The sequence below is a fragment of the Etheostoma spectabile genome, chromosome 23 (genome assembly GCF_008692095.1).
Source record: "Etheostoma spectabile isolate EspeVRDwgs_2016 chromosome 23, UIUC_Espe_1.0, whole genome shotgun sequence".
Lineage (NCBI taxonomy): Eukaryota > Metazoa > Chordata > Actinopteri > Perciformes > Percidae > Etheostoma > Etheostoma spectabile.
In genome coordinates, this window is record NC_045755.1 from 13341597 (window position 1) to 13356394 (window position 14798).

The 14798-nt window shown below is 41.0% G+C and overlaps 1 protein-coding gene across 14 annotated transcripts in view; it reads left to right on the forward strand.

Annotated features, from left to right (window-relative positions):
* Positions 1-14798, forward strand: part of pcloa (piccolo presynaptic cytomatrix protein a) — a 71302-nt gene that overhangs the window by 6620 nt on the left and 49884 nt on the right. For 12 of the 14 annotated variants that reach the window (XR_004327632.1, XM_032504640.1, XM_032504641.1 and 9 more), the window contains exons 2-4: positions 1446-1975; positions 2159-2619; positions 4195-5211. Coding sequence is in view for 13 of the 14 variants with exons in the window: in XM_032504641.1 (XP_032360532.1) it covers positions 1446-1975; positions 2159-2619; positions 4195-5211 (2008 nt within the window). In the remaining variant the exon portion in view is untranslated. Of the gene's footprint in view, positions 1-1445; positions 2120-2158; positions 2620-4194; positions 5212-14798 lie in introns of those variants that run through there. The other 2 variants (XM_032504649.1, XM_032504647.1) reach the window with 2 other exon arrangements.

The following is a 14798-nucleotide window of genomic DNA, read 5'->3' on the forward strand; positions in this document are numbered from 1 at the left end:
CCCCATTTAAACGACGTTTGAACAACCAGCTAAACAAATCCCCTACCTTTATCAGACGTGTATCCGCTGAAATATTGCCAATTATACTCTTTACTTCTGAATCTCGCATAAATTGGATTTTAATCGGCTGTGTGGGAAATAAGCTGTGTTATGGAGGGGGAGGTAGTAAGCTGCCAATGAAAACAATATGCTACCAGTTCCATAACGCTTCCGATTGATATATAACTCATATAATAGTGAAAGATTCCTCGATATCTAATGAAATGATGTGCGGTGCTGCTAAATGGCTCCAATTGGAAGAATCATTTTTTATTTATACCCGAGCTAGAGATGGAGGGGGGAGGGGTGCATTAATAGAAATATGACTATACATAGAACAGCAGCGTTAATGTCATCACTCACAGACTTGGATTTTAAAGTGGGATTTCATTTTGGCACTGGTCTCGGAGTCTGGTCTCTGTCCATGGTGCTGGAATATGCCGCTGCTGTCCGCTGCAGTGAATTGGCCAACAGCATTGCAACACTACTACTTACAATGTTTGCTGGGCTCTTCCCATTCAAAGTCATGTATTACTCAGTGCTCATTGTGAAAAAGAAAATCGAATGCTGTATTCATTACAACATTAAACTTTATTACCCGGTAATGTAATTTTTGTCAGACATGATGGCAGAAGCACCAGGGACTGTCAAAAAGCAGCCTATGTTACATGCACACATCATCACACAATAAACAATAACAAAACATTAGCCTACATTGATGGATTTCTCTAAGGATCCCGTTGACTTTCACGCTTGTGCTTCGCAGTGTGTGTTGGTAGTGTAGGTTGCCTCTCAGCCTGCGCTAACAAAGATGTCTCATCTTACCCCCACGGAGGCAAACATTTCCCTTTTTATCTCAATGATCTACACTCCATGTCATTCAGCGGTATTCACTTTCCTGTCAGCTTCACCCCAGGGCTGCTTCCCATTCTTTGTCCACTGATGTGTTGAAAGGGCCTGAGATTAACAAAGAGCTAGTTTTGTGGTCTTAATTTAGCACAGTAAAGCTACAGTAGAGACAGGGGAGTTGGTAAACGTCATAAGCAATACTGTTTGAGATGGGAAATAGTAAATGCATTGAAAAGACTACAAATACCGATACTTTTAATTAGAATGTAGTAGCATTAATTAATGTGAAAGCTATTTAGGTTCTTCGTGATTTTAGTGTCACACAAAACCCAAATTACAGTGACAAATTAAGGGATAAGTCAGGTAAATGAGCTAAAGTATATTTCAGAGCCATCTGGTCTTAAACTCTCATCTATTGTTTGTATTTTGGCACTGGGTCAGCTGAGAGTTGGTGTGGACTTGGCTTATTAAATGTTCTCACATTTCCAAAGTAAACACAACTCAACAATAGCAAAAAAGCAGTGCTAACAAAAACCTTCTCTTTTTCTCTTTTCCAGACCATCAGAATCTGATACCCATCAGCGTTCCCAGCAGGTAGGGGCCTCCAGGGGCCCTACAGGTCTCAGTAAGAGTCGTACTGTAGACGCCTTCAACCAGGGTCCACCTGGCAAGCCCACACCGGGCCGGAGCCCCTCATCCCTCAGCCTTTTTGAATCCAGATTCCGGCAGGAGCCAAAAGACCCAGAGACCAAGTCATCCAGCATGTTTGGCTCCAGCTTCATGTCATCTATGACCTCCTCTGTCTCCTCCTCCATATCCTCCATGGGGGATTCTGTCAACATCCCCAAGTTTGGGCTATTTGGAGATGAGGAGGAGGGAGATGCATCTGAAACACATGAGTCCAAGCAGGGAGGAAAGCCACCAGGCAAGGGCCCTCAGCAAGGGCCAGGTCCAAAGGGACCACAACAGGGCGGACCTCAGAAACAGGGTCAGGGCCCTCCTGGACAGGGGCCAAAACCAGGGCAAGGACCCCCTGGTCAGGGACCCAAGCAAGGACAGGGATCACCAGGCCAGGGACCAAAATCTGGTCAGGGTCCTCCTGGCCAAGGACCCCCTGGGCAGGCCCCCAGACAAGGACAGGGGCCACCAGGCCAGGGGCCAAAATCTGGCCAGGGTCCTCCTGGCCAAGGACCCCCTGGGCAGGCCCCCAAACAAGGACAAGGGCCACCAGGCCAGGGCCCAAAATCTGGCCAGGGTCCTCCTGGCCAAGGACCCCCTGGGCAGGCCCCCAGGCAAGGACAGGGGCCACCAGGCCAGGGGCCAAAATCTGGCCAGGGTCCTCCTGGCCAAGGACCCCCTGGGCAGGCCCCCAGGCAAAGTCAGGGTCAACCAGGCCAAGGACCCCCAGGGCAACAGGCCCCCAACCCAGGTCAAGGTGCCATGCAGAGTGGCCCTCCCCAGCAAAAAGGTGGAGCCCCTCAGCAAGGACCTGGGAAGCCTGGACCCAAACCGCAAGGGCCACAAGGCCCTGGGGCTCATCCTGTAGAGCCAGCTAAGAGCGCAGGGCCTCCTGGTCAGCAGGGGGCTGGAAAACCTGCAGCAGGACTCTGTCCACTGTGTAAGACCACCCATTTAAACACTGGATCGAAGGACCCCCCTAATTACAACAACTGCACTGAGTGTAAGAACCAGGTCTGCAGCCTCTGCGGATTCAGCCCCCCAGACTCAGCGGTAAGACAGTGATTATGTTATTTTTTAAAACCTTTTCTTGTTTCTTTAATATGTTCCTTTAATTAATTACATTGATGTAAGCATTTTTGCATATGAAACTGTCAGTTTTCCAAATAATAAATATGCAACGGTCAAATAAAATACCAAACCACTGCCAGGGATACTGCCATTTGTCTAATAATACACTAGACAGTCCATGTAATTGATCGCATGTAGTGGGAAAAGTCACAAATTATAAAATGTTCTGTTTGTGACATATCAAAGTGTCTATTCAGTTTGGTAAATCCACATTACGCTGCAAAAATGTAATTGTTAAAGCTTATTTACTCCGAGACTCAAATGTTGTTAAGAGTTTAATAAACATCTTTAATATCATTAAATTACTATTAAACAATAATTATTGTTATATATAATTAAACAATGGAAATGATTGAAGATATGGTATGTTTCAAATGAAAAAAACTAATATTTTAAAAGTAGGTTCAAATATAAGACCAACTGTTATCATATCCAATATGAGGCTGTTAGCGTGATATTGCTGTTCTCTGAGCCTGATAAAGGGACTGGATCTCATAAGAATGGCACATGATTTGAGGAGCAGAGGGACCATATGGACCCAGGGAATGTTGATCAAGGTGACTCATGTCATGGCCACAGGAAGATGCTGTGCCAGCCAGTGACGACACTCTGTTACGCATGGACAGAAAACACTAGTGGCCATTGATTACAGCACAGCAGAGTGGCCAGCTCCTTCTGCTTGAGCCTCTTCTTAGGATTTATTATCATGCAGATTGAATTCAGAATAACGTCTACAAATGTAATACTGTTTGCCCTTACAGTATACTACACCGAATACTCTTTAGATCGGTTGAACTGACCTCATCTCTGTTTATATTGTATGCTATTGCAATTTTTCTTTTTTAGATAGTGATCAAATTGTCAACATTGGCCCCTTCAAACACTGTGGTTTGCACACAGTGGAAACCTAGATACCCTGAACACTAAACAAAGAGCACTGTGGTGTAACCAGGCTTTTGTGGGAGCAGGTGTTGATACGGTATGGTCAAAACAGAGACAATGAAAGGCAACTAGTTATGGTTGTCTAACATTTACACAACCTATGATAGATGAAAGAACAAATAGTATTGATAGATAAATAAATAGCGTATGCCTTTCTGCTTTCAACAGTCTGTTAAAAATGTTCCTTTGGTTTACAGGCTTTGTGTTATTGCTGAATTAAAACAGTTGTGTAGAAATAACATGTTTTTATTCTAATTTAGTTAGAAACACATGTTAATATGAATGTATTTTTATGTTGATTAGTATTTATGTTACTCCTGCCAGATTTGAATTGTCTCATGGTATAAGAAGTGATTTGCCTATAAAACAGGATTCAACATCATTTGATACACTAATTGGTGGACATGTCTCTAAATTTGTCTGTTATTTTATAGGTTTAATTGGTTATGGTTGCCTGTGTGTATACTGTTATTACAACGCTGTTGGTGTCTGTGTTCATAACAGTGTATACGTTTGCTCCAGTCAAATCTAACGCAACTTTTGTTTCATGCACAGGGTAAAGAGTGGCTATGTCTGAACTGCCAGATGCAGCGAGCGATGGGAGGTATGGATCCCCCTGGAATGACAAAGCCCAAACAAGGCTCAGCCCCGCCCTCACCCCAGAGACAGGCACCTGGCAAGCCTGGCAAGCTGCTGATGAAGCAGCAGAGTACCACCGACCAAGGGTTAACGCCGCCAACCACACCGAGGCAAAAGTCCCCAGGTCCTACCTCTCCCGGGCCGCTTTCCCCTGGCTCCTCCTTGGGAGGATCTCCCAAGATTGACCCCAAGACAGGCCGCCCCATTCAGCCGAAGTCCAGCCCCCAGCAGTCTCCATCTAAAGCCAAACAGGAGTCCAGCTTCTTTGGGGGATTTGGAGGTATCAGTCTAGGAAGCTTGACAGACACAGCCAAACCTCCTGCGGCTGCTTCACAAGCTGCCGAGTCCGTTACAGGGAAACTGTTTGGTGGGTTTGGCGGTTTGATGGAATCGTCGAAGCCTCAACCACAAGCCGCACCAAAGCAGGAGGAGTCAGTGGCTGGGAAGTTGTTTGGTGGTTTTGGAGGGTTGACAGAAACAGCAAAACCTCCAGCTGCTGCTTCTCAAATGTTCAGCTTTGGGTCATCACTCTTGAGTTCAGCTTCTAATCTTGTCTCTGGAGAGGAAGAGAAGGCAGCGGGTTCTCCACCTGGTTCACCCCTAGACTCTGGACCAGGTTCTCCTGTAGATTCTGGCCCGGGCTCACCACCAGACTCCCCTTTCTCTCCTCCTGGGTCTCCTCCTGATTTGGACTCTGCTCCTGACACTCCAACCAAGAAACACCCTAGAACCATTTCTGTAGAAGAGGAAGTGAAGGTGTCAAAAGCCAAACCTGGACCTGCCCCGGCCTCAACAATCAAGGAAAGCTGCCCTCTCTGTAATGTTGAGCTGAACGTTGGCTCAGCAGACACGCCCAACTACAGCTTCTGCACCGAGTGCAAAAAGACAGTTTGCAATCTTTGTGGATTTAATCCTACTCCCCATTTAGGAGAGGTAAGAACTACAGTTTTTTAAGCCCCACAGCTTCCTTTGCTTTCAACACACTGCATCTACCCGTAATTTATGCAATCTGTCGTATATAAATAGAACGCAAACATCCTCTAGATGTTTCATTGAAATAGGTCACTGTAAAGATACCATCAGGAGTTTTCAGCTGTGCGTTTTTCCCCACTCGCATCTTGAAAAGCATCTTGAAAGAAGGATAGAACTAGTTTTACATTAGTTTACCATATGTGTGTACAGTACAATGTACAGTACACATTTGTGTTCATTGTCTTCGCTTGCTTAATGATGACGAGGAAATCAAACACTTTTTGGCCTGCTTATCTTTCGAGGTGTGGAAACTGGTTTGCTGGTGTTAACGTGGTGTTTTGTCCCACATAGATGCAACATCACAACACTGCGTAGAGTTCCACAGAGCAGATGGTACTCTATGGTGTAGGAACAGTATATTGTGGTAATAGAGGCCAAAAAGTCCTTTCGGTTGAGTGGTTTCTCAGCATGGAGGCAAAACATGTTTACGCCAGCTACAATGCACTTAATATTCCATATGAAGGATCTAAGTTAGTATCTGTATGCCACTCATAATCTATACATTCATTGAAAATTATAAGCCATGCATGGTTAAATTAACTGAAGCCCTAATTAAGTGAAGCCCTAAGTACTATATTTAATTATATCCTCTTGACATGATCATGCGAGTCAGGGCACAATCTAGTGTTTGTCAACGAGTAGCTTTATCATGGCTTCGCTTATTAACTACTTTGTTAGCGGGTGGTTTAAGTGTGTCTTTAGTAATCTGCTGTGTATTTTTGGTTCACTGAAGAGTTGTCTCTAACAGCAAGGGGGACGGAGCTGAGAATGGACTCCACAGGAAATGTTGAATTCTCATGGGAAATTAACTTTTATTTTGTAAAAGAAAGATTAGCAAAATAATCTTGGCTTCTAAGAGATATTTAACTTCCTTTACTTTCCATTAATATTACTCAGATATGAAGGTGAAACCTACAACTTGTTAGAATGGACACATTTTGTCAGTACAGTGCAGTCTTAACTTTCAAAAATATCATTTCACATGTTACATAATACCACTCTCATGCTGTTTGTTAAACATAAGGATACAGCCAGCAACTGGATAGCTTAGCTTAAAGACTGGAAAGAGGGGGAAACGGGTATATCCTGGCTTGGAGCACTAACTCCTGAAATCTCGCACATAACAATAATCAGTCATCCTTAATCAATATTTTGACATGCCAGTTTGGTTGTGTGTGAATTAGCTTCTATGGACCTGACCATGGCTCTGAAATATCAGTAGCCTAAAGCATTCAGTATAGTCGCCATTCCCGACCTGTTGCAAGACGTCATGGGAGCGCCGTAACTATTTATACTCACCAGTAGCAGTCTTCTCCCAAACAGAGGTGTCGCAACTGGTAAACAAGGTAACCAATGACAGAACTGGCAGCAGCATTGACGTCAATGTCAACAATGGTTAGAGGATATTGGAGTCAATGGATGAGGAAGAACAACTGCTTTTGAGCCTGCTTGCAAAGAAAGAAAGAAAAATAAGGTGGAATGTTCATCCTTTAAATAACACCATACATAAATATATGGTGAGTTTCATATTCTCGTGAAACAAAGGAGGATGATAGATGAAGAGAAGCACTTTGAATACTTCAGAATGTCTGCACAACATTTCAATGACTTAATTTATCGGTTTAAGCCTTTCATTCACCAAAAAGAACTCATCTTAACCCACTAAGTTTACAAGAGAGACTTGCAGTCACTCTGAGAGTCCTGGCATCCAATTGCCCTTAAACTCGTCCATGGTTCCTGTTTCCGCTTTGTCATGCGCCGCTGAAAAAAAACAGAGTGGTACACTCTGGTCGGGCACTTTTAATCCTGGTGACACATCAAGATCCATGTAATTTTAACATCACATTGTCGCGCGACAGGTCGGGAACGGCGGCTGTAATGATGCCTTTACTGTGCTTTGTATTGGTGAATCCATGGCGCTGTCCGTGGTGCTGAAGTAGCAAACAGATGTGTAATTGTGACTTTTTTTTTTTTTTTTTTTTACCCATTCCCCCCCTTATCTTAGTTTCGTCTTGGATGTTGGGTGGGGGGGTATTGTAAAAGAGTTGGTCATAGGGCTGTTGGCTATGAACAAATTGCCTACTGGTTTCTATGAAGTACATGAATGTTCAACATTATTATTGATAATTGCCCCCTGCCCCACTGCTACAGTGGCACTCCAAAACAAGATGGCTGCCATGTGTTCACAGTAGTGACAGCAATATTCAATACATGTTGTCTTAAAGCCAAAACTGTCAGAGTTTTGTTTTTAAGATGTTGCTCCATATTTTTAAAAGAAGGATATATGTTTTGACTCATCCAGGACTAAATAGAAATGAATCATTCAAGGATTCAATTGAACTAGAATAAAATGAGTTAAATCTTAAAACAGCAGTACCTTGTGGAGCATGGCTGTAGGAGACATACAGTACACACACACCTTGGTTGAGTCATCTACCCCCTACATACTGTGCCTCGCTTCTGTGTCATTCACTGTCATAATTTGGCAGTAGGGGTTTACTTGCTGACGCATGTGAGTGGGTCAGTGTGTGTATGCGAGTGTGTGTGTGGTAACTGAACAGTATGTTTTCTTTTCAAGACTTAAGAGCTAGTTGGGTATGACTGAGACTGGGCAGGCTGGTGTGACCTTGCATAATGTTGTTGTTTCAACAAAGCTTTAATTTAAAAACACTGGATTTAAAATATAAAATACAAGATGTTTCAGTGTTCATCCAAACACCTTCATCATTTGTTTAGTGTGCACAGGAAGTAACTCTGGTCTTAATACACAAGGCAGCCACATGATTTCATGGCATAAAGTCACATGCCTGCTAAGATGTAGTCCATTGGTGTTGCCAGAGAAGATGGTGTCCCAGCAGCTTCAGATGATGCCCCTCCCCCCCGGGATCTACTTACCTATAATTACCTAAAATACCAAAGGTTGACAGTGTATGCATAACATATGTGTCAACCGTGTGTGGACGTAATCTGTTTCTTAAAAGGATTTAAAAGGCAACAGGAAGCCTGTCATTGTCATCGAGGCTGATCCTTAACTGAAGTGGCTGTGCTTAATCCTCATCGATATGAGTTGTGAAAAGAGACACCCCAGAAGGAAAAGCACTCACCTTCATGCTTTTTCTCAATGTTCTTCAATTTTTTTTTTTCCATCACAGCCCTCCATTTTTTCACATTTTCTTAAAATCTTTATACAATTTCACTCTGTTTTATGTCTTCTTTCTCTGTATCCTTTAATCTTAATAAAAGGCCTGGAGAAGACACACTTAATACCAGTGTTTTTTTGGGCTTATCCTCCTCTTAAACACAGTATTATATCCGTGTCAGAATCTCCCTTAGTGGTGCTATCCCTTTGCCTTTTTCACTGTGGCTATGCTTTGATATAGGGAAAGTCTGTAGATGTGTGTGTCTGCTCAGTGACGTTACTGTGGCTCAGGCTCCATGTCATGGTGCCCTTATCAGTAATGAGTGTGCTCGTCTGAGAAGTCTTACGTAAAATGGGAGAGGCACCACTTTGCCAACATGCCCAAATTAAATAATCTAGAGTTGAGGCTGCAAGCTACATCCTGTATCACCTACACCAATGAGAACTGACTGAATCTCACCTTTCTTACCAAGCTTGTGGATTATTTCAAGTCAAAGCTGAATTTGTTCCCATTTCGATGCTTAATAACAACTATGGTTCCTGCAGCTTAAGATCCAGTCATAGATACAATGACATAGTGATGGTTGAATGCGCCTGTGCCCAGCTACTCGGTAGTCTGGCATAACAATTAACCATATCAAATGTGCAATCATTTTTTTAATCTTAATTAAATTGACGTCTGATTGAAGGTTTACAGTTTACTCACCTTTAAAATGACCACGACATCACTGCAGATATTCAGCTGACAAAGTATTATACTCATCAGAGATGCTTTGCTGAAATATATCAAATGGCCTCCCTGCCCTTAATTATTAAACAGTGGAAAAGGGAGGATCCAAGCCATTGAACAAACCAAGATTTCTGCTGGCAGGTTTAAGGACTGACATCCCTTTTAGCTTAAGGATTTGTTTAACTTCAAAGACAGGAATCTGAGAAACATGTTAACCAGGCTCTATTCAAAGTAACAAATTCCCCAAAGGGTATGATATTTAAAGGAATATTTGACATTTTGTCAAATATGCTTTGCATTCTTGGCGAGAGTTATATAAGAAGATTGATACCACTTTCATATCTGTACGGTAAATATGAAGCTATTGCCAGCGGCCAGTAAGCTTAGCTTCAGAGGTGATTTCTTTAAGACTGCAAGGGAAGCTCAGCTTCCCCTTAGATGCCAAAAAGTTAATGGTCAAATATGAACTACTGTGTTAACATTTTATTGACTAAAAATGTGTTAGAATATGTTCATCTTAAAGATGAGTTTGTTCAGAATCAGCTGATTGGAGGGTCGCTGAAGCCATGAGCTCAGTTCCATTGTGGATTTTTTAAGTGTTTTTAAAAAGATGAACTATTGCAACCTATTTCTTTGTATTTGCTTGGCAAAATTGCTAGCATATTTTCATCCTACATTTGAAACAATTATACACCACATAGTTGTTTCTTCCTTGTTAACCTAATTCCCACATTTCCTCATTTGAGTTTAATATTGTTTTGTTAGATCGTTTGTTCATTCATTCATTCATACAGTATGCTAGGCTAGTGTTGTAGGGGTGAACTAGCCAGCTAGCAAACAGCACACAATGGCAGACAATGCTAATATTGTCGAGCTGATTTTGGCAAAGCCTTTTGAAAGTATTCCTTACGAGGAGAAACTTAAAATTAAACAGCAGGAAAGATCAACACCTAACATTGATTTATTAACACCTAAGATTGATTTAGCGCAAAAGATAGGGCAAAGTAACAGGTATTTTTAGCTCTCCAGGTATGACAATGTTAGCTGGCTGACTGAAAGTGCTGTGACAAAGAAAATGTACTGCTGGCCATGCCTCTTGATGAAACCATCTCACGGATATTATAAGTAATTATTATAGTAATTATTATGTTATATATTATTATAAATAAATGGACAATTTTTATGATCTAGGCTGAAAACAAGCTTCCCCTCTTTGAAAGACCAGCAGCTGCCTCTGCTTAGCATAGCATAGCATAAAGACTGGTGGAAACTGCTTGCCGGGCTCTGTCCAAATGCTATAAAATCTGCAAACTAGCACCTCTGAAGCTCGCTAATTAATGTATTATATATTGTTTGTTTAATTCATACAAAGAAATAAGTGTAAAAAAACCAACACAGCAACTTGGTTTTACAGGGGGTTATATTTCAGCTATTGGCACTGCTTGGCAACATCATGGTGACATCATGTGTAATAAAAGAGGATGTCGGTGTACTAAAAGAGGATACAGCACCGTATCTTTAGCTAGCAATGCAGTCACTACCATCATTGTATCCTAATTGGTTCCTGGTACAGTATTGATAATATGCAGAACTTGGGATAGTGCTTTTGAGGTGCTGCATGATGCCATTGAAAGCAAAAAATTGCAATTAATTTCTTTAAAAAAAATTTAACATACAAACAATTGAGCAATTAGTTGATTATAAATACACAATTTATAAATAAGGAAGCTTTGGATGTGCTGAATGTTTGTTTTTCAAACAAGATTGTTGTAGGCTATTGCAGTTTCCCTTCCTAAGCAGTTCCTTAACCTATGTGAATGTCAATGTTATGAACTTGTTCGGTAATTTTCGGTAAAATGATACATGGGTTAAAAGTTGGTTCAACAGTTAATGTTTAGGTTAGGTGTATTCTTCAATGAAGAAATGTAAGTTAATTCAATGTGTTTAGCGTGTGTTTGGACTTGCGTGTTTTTGATGGTAGGCTCTGTGTCTTTCACATCCTCACGTCTGTGCTAACACTCACTCACTACGTGGTGTTTCCTGTGTCTTCCTCCCTTATTGTTATTCTGTGGTGGTGCCCACAGAATAACAATGACCTTCTACAATCTCAATCCTCCTGACTCTGCACTGGCAGATAGATGCATGCTTCATAGTCATACATAGAATACACACATGCATACTGTATGTAGAGTACACCGACAGCCTCAGTTATGCATACATACTGTACTGTCAAGGCCCTCTCAAAATCTTAGCTTGGTGTCATTTGTTCTCCTTACATAATCTATCACATCTGTTGTAATCTGTTGGTTACTGTAGTTTGATTATTGTCTCTGTGCAGTCCAGGTTAGTCTTTGTCTGGCTCATACAGTCCAGTCCTAACAGCTTTGCCATAATTTGCCCAGGAGGCTGAAGTGAACAAAAATAGTCACAGCCACAAAGGAACCATAGAGGGACAACACAAGCCATTGCAGGGTATCTCTCTCTCTCTCTCTCTCTCTCTCTCTCTCTCTCTAGGCTATTTTGTGTTCCCGCTTTCATATTTCCTCCTTTAAAAGGGTATTTCTGTTGCACCAAGCAACCCACAGAGTCCCCCACACAGCCACCTTGGAAGGCTTGAAACGGATGGTATTTTTAGACGTTAAGGTGTGTGTGTATGTGTGTATGTGTGTGTGTGTGTGTGAGAGAGTGAGATGCTTGGGTCTTTCATTAGAAAAGTGGTGCAATTTTTGTTGTTTTAGCAGTGTGAGTACATGAATAGGAATGTAATGTACATATGTTATTCATGTTTTACCTGAGGGTTTTACACAGGGTAAACTGCATTGTTCTGTTTGCCCTATTTACCAGGTCCAAGACCTTTGGTCAGGCAGTGACAAGTGGTTTACCTTTGTTTTAGAAATTGCTTTGATTGAAATTAACTCTCCTTAGCCACTGCAAATAGCCTCTTCTTTACCTTTTTACACAGCTCGCCCTCCAGCTCCACTCCAGAATGATTTCCAATTACCCCCTTTCTAATTTACTGCGGCTTGCATGCTTAGCAAGGGCCACATTTTAGTCGCTGAGCCTTTAGTGTCAATATGGGGAAGTGGGGGGAGCGGGGAGGGGCAAGACATTATGTTTGCCAGCACTAAGCCCTGGTGAGACAGAGAGGCAATGACAGGCAGGCAGAGACACACAGACACTTGACGAACACATTCCTCATCTAGTTAGCACAGCCTGTTGTATTTACATCCTGACTGTTGCTGCTCTGTCTCCCCTTGAAAACAAGCTTTACTAGAGTGACAGGAGTGCTTCTGATTTGAGTTGAAAAAGCAAGTTGGCTTGTGGATGAAATGTCTGACTTTGGCTTTATCATTAAAAATCGATATTCAGTAGGTGTGGCCTAAAGCAGAGCCTGGATTAGGGAATGGCTTTACTTCCAAAAAAACATCTTCATGCATTAAAAAACTTGAGAGTAAAATAAATTAGAAAATGGTAAAGGGAGTGAAGCTGGAAGGCACTTGTTGGATTGTCAGATTGAGACACAGAAAAGATCCTAGTCACAAACTGTCAAACATTTTTGTTCACTTACAATAGTAAGGTGTGAAAACCACCAATGCACACATGCGTCCAAGCTGGAAAAACATGCATTACTTTTCTTACTGATGTAAGAAAAGAAAAAAAGGTTAAAAAGCTGTGAATTGAGTAGCAAACACACAGACACATAATGTGTAGTGGGGGTAGGACAGGGGGAGAGAGTCAAAGGAATACTGTGAAAGAAAGAGGAGTACAAAAAGGGAGTCCAAAGGATGGGAAGTGTCACAAAAGATGTGGGTGCCAGCCAGTGCTGCCCTAAGCAGTGCAGACCATGACAACCTGACTATTGTGGTTTGCCGTTGCTCTTGTGACTCACGCCTCTGAGTCACATTAGCAGCACCTATAGCTAGAATTTATTGTCAGACTTCATCTGGTGAAGCAAGAATTATAACATAATATAATATTTTGTGAGAGTATAGGAAGACTTGAAATGACTTGAACTCCACATAGCAGTGTTTTCTTTATTTGAACATTACATGGTAACATCCAAACATAAGCATTGTATTCAAAGGTTATTGGTTGAACAGTTCTGGTACAAAATGCTGGTTTAAAACAATAGTATTGTTTTATGACAGAATAAAAGTAACCCAAACTAAACTAAGTCACATCTGGCTATTATAAATTGTATGTTTTATTAGGTGAAGACTATATATGTGCTTTGTCACATAGCTATTCAGGCACTTTTCCCCCATATGAACCCACAGTGAAAAGGCATTCCAAGTGGGTGAGTGATATAACTTTTTATTGATTATTGACTATTTATGTCAATGCCTTTATGTCATTGTGTTCTTGTATTTGTGCAAAAATAGTGTTTTCCATATGAAACAAATATTAAAATCACGCATGTACTAAAATAGGCTACATTGTGCTATACATGAACAATTCATATTTGTCCAGTTTGCTTTAGATACTGATTGCACTTTTTCTTACAGAATTCATGCAAGAAATATTCTACTCATACACACACATAGTCATTATACTGTATTTTGTTTGTAGGTGTCATATATGTAGTGTATGCATAAATCATACATTATATTATATGTAAATATATGAAGTAATACACAAAATATATGTGAAAAACATTTCCAAATGCAAAACATATTATGTAAACTATGTGATACTGTATATATGTTCATATTTGTTCATATATAAAGTTTATAATTTACAGCCAGAGTAATAAGCACTATGTATTAATTAAAGTTAAATGAAATACACAGCCTCTTTTCTCTGTGTGTGTCTCCACCTCGTAATGCCATATCTTCTTTAAACAACAGCAAGCTTCCAAATGTTTTTGTTATCCAAAGCCCACAGTTCACTGGGCCTAACCTTTAGACTGAATGGAGAAGGGAGTGGAAATCTTCCTCCCCCTTCTGTGTCCTTTTCTCTCTCCTCCCACCTTTTCTGGTACAATTCCTCTGTCCACCTACGCTGATGAGTTTAGGAGCAGAAAAGATTTTATGCAAAAAAACACATTTAACCTACAGCTGATTCAAATTGACATGTATGAAGTAACTACTCTTTATACACTATAACGTGTACTGCAACAAGCAAACAGACACAACCAAATGCATATAATAACCTTGTTGGAATGGCTAAAGTGTTAGCAAAAACTGATCCTCATATGGGTAATGTGTTTTAATATAAAACTATTGATGAATGAAACTCTGATGACAGGGATTTGAGGTTTTTCATTGTGGCCACCCAAAATAAATATGCATACATTCATTTTTCTGTCTCTTTGGATAAAAGTGTGCAAAATGTGACATATTCTATGTAAGATGACTAAGGGACTAGAAGCCGTGACAGAAGACTGAAAAGCATGTTAAAATCCTTGAGTGTCTCAGACAAAGCTCAACTTCTTCTATTTCAGATGGGAACCTGACACATGCAGACATATTGTGAAGTGGGTTGCAGATAAACAAACTAACAAAGATGCCCTGACAGAAATGTCTGTCTTTTTCCTTAATCCCTGGGCTCATAGTATATATAGGCGCTTTATGTCAAAACCGTTTAAAAAAAAAAAATAGATTCACACACACACACACA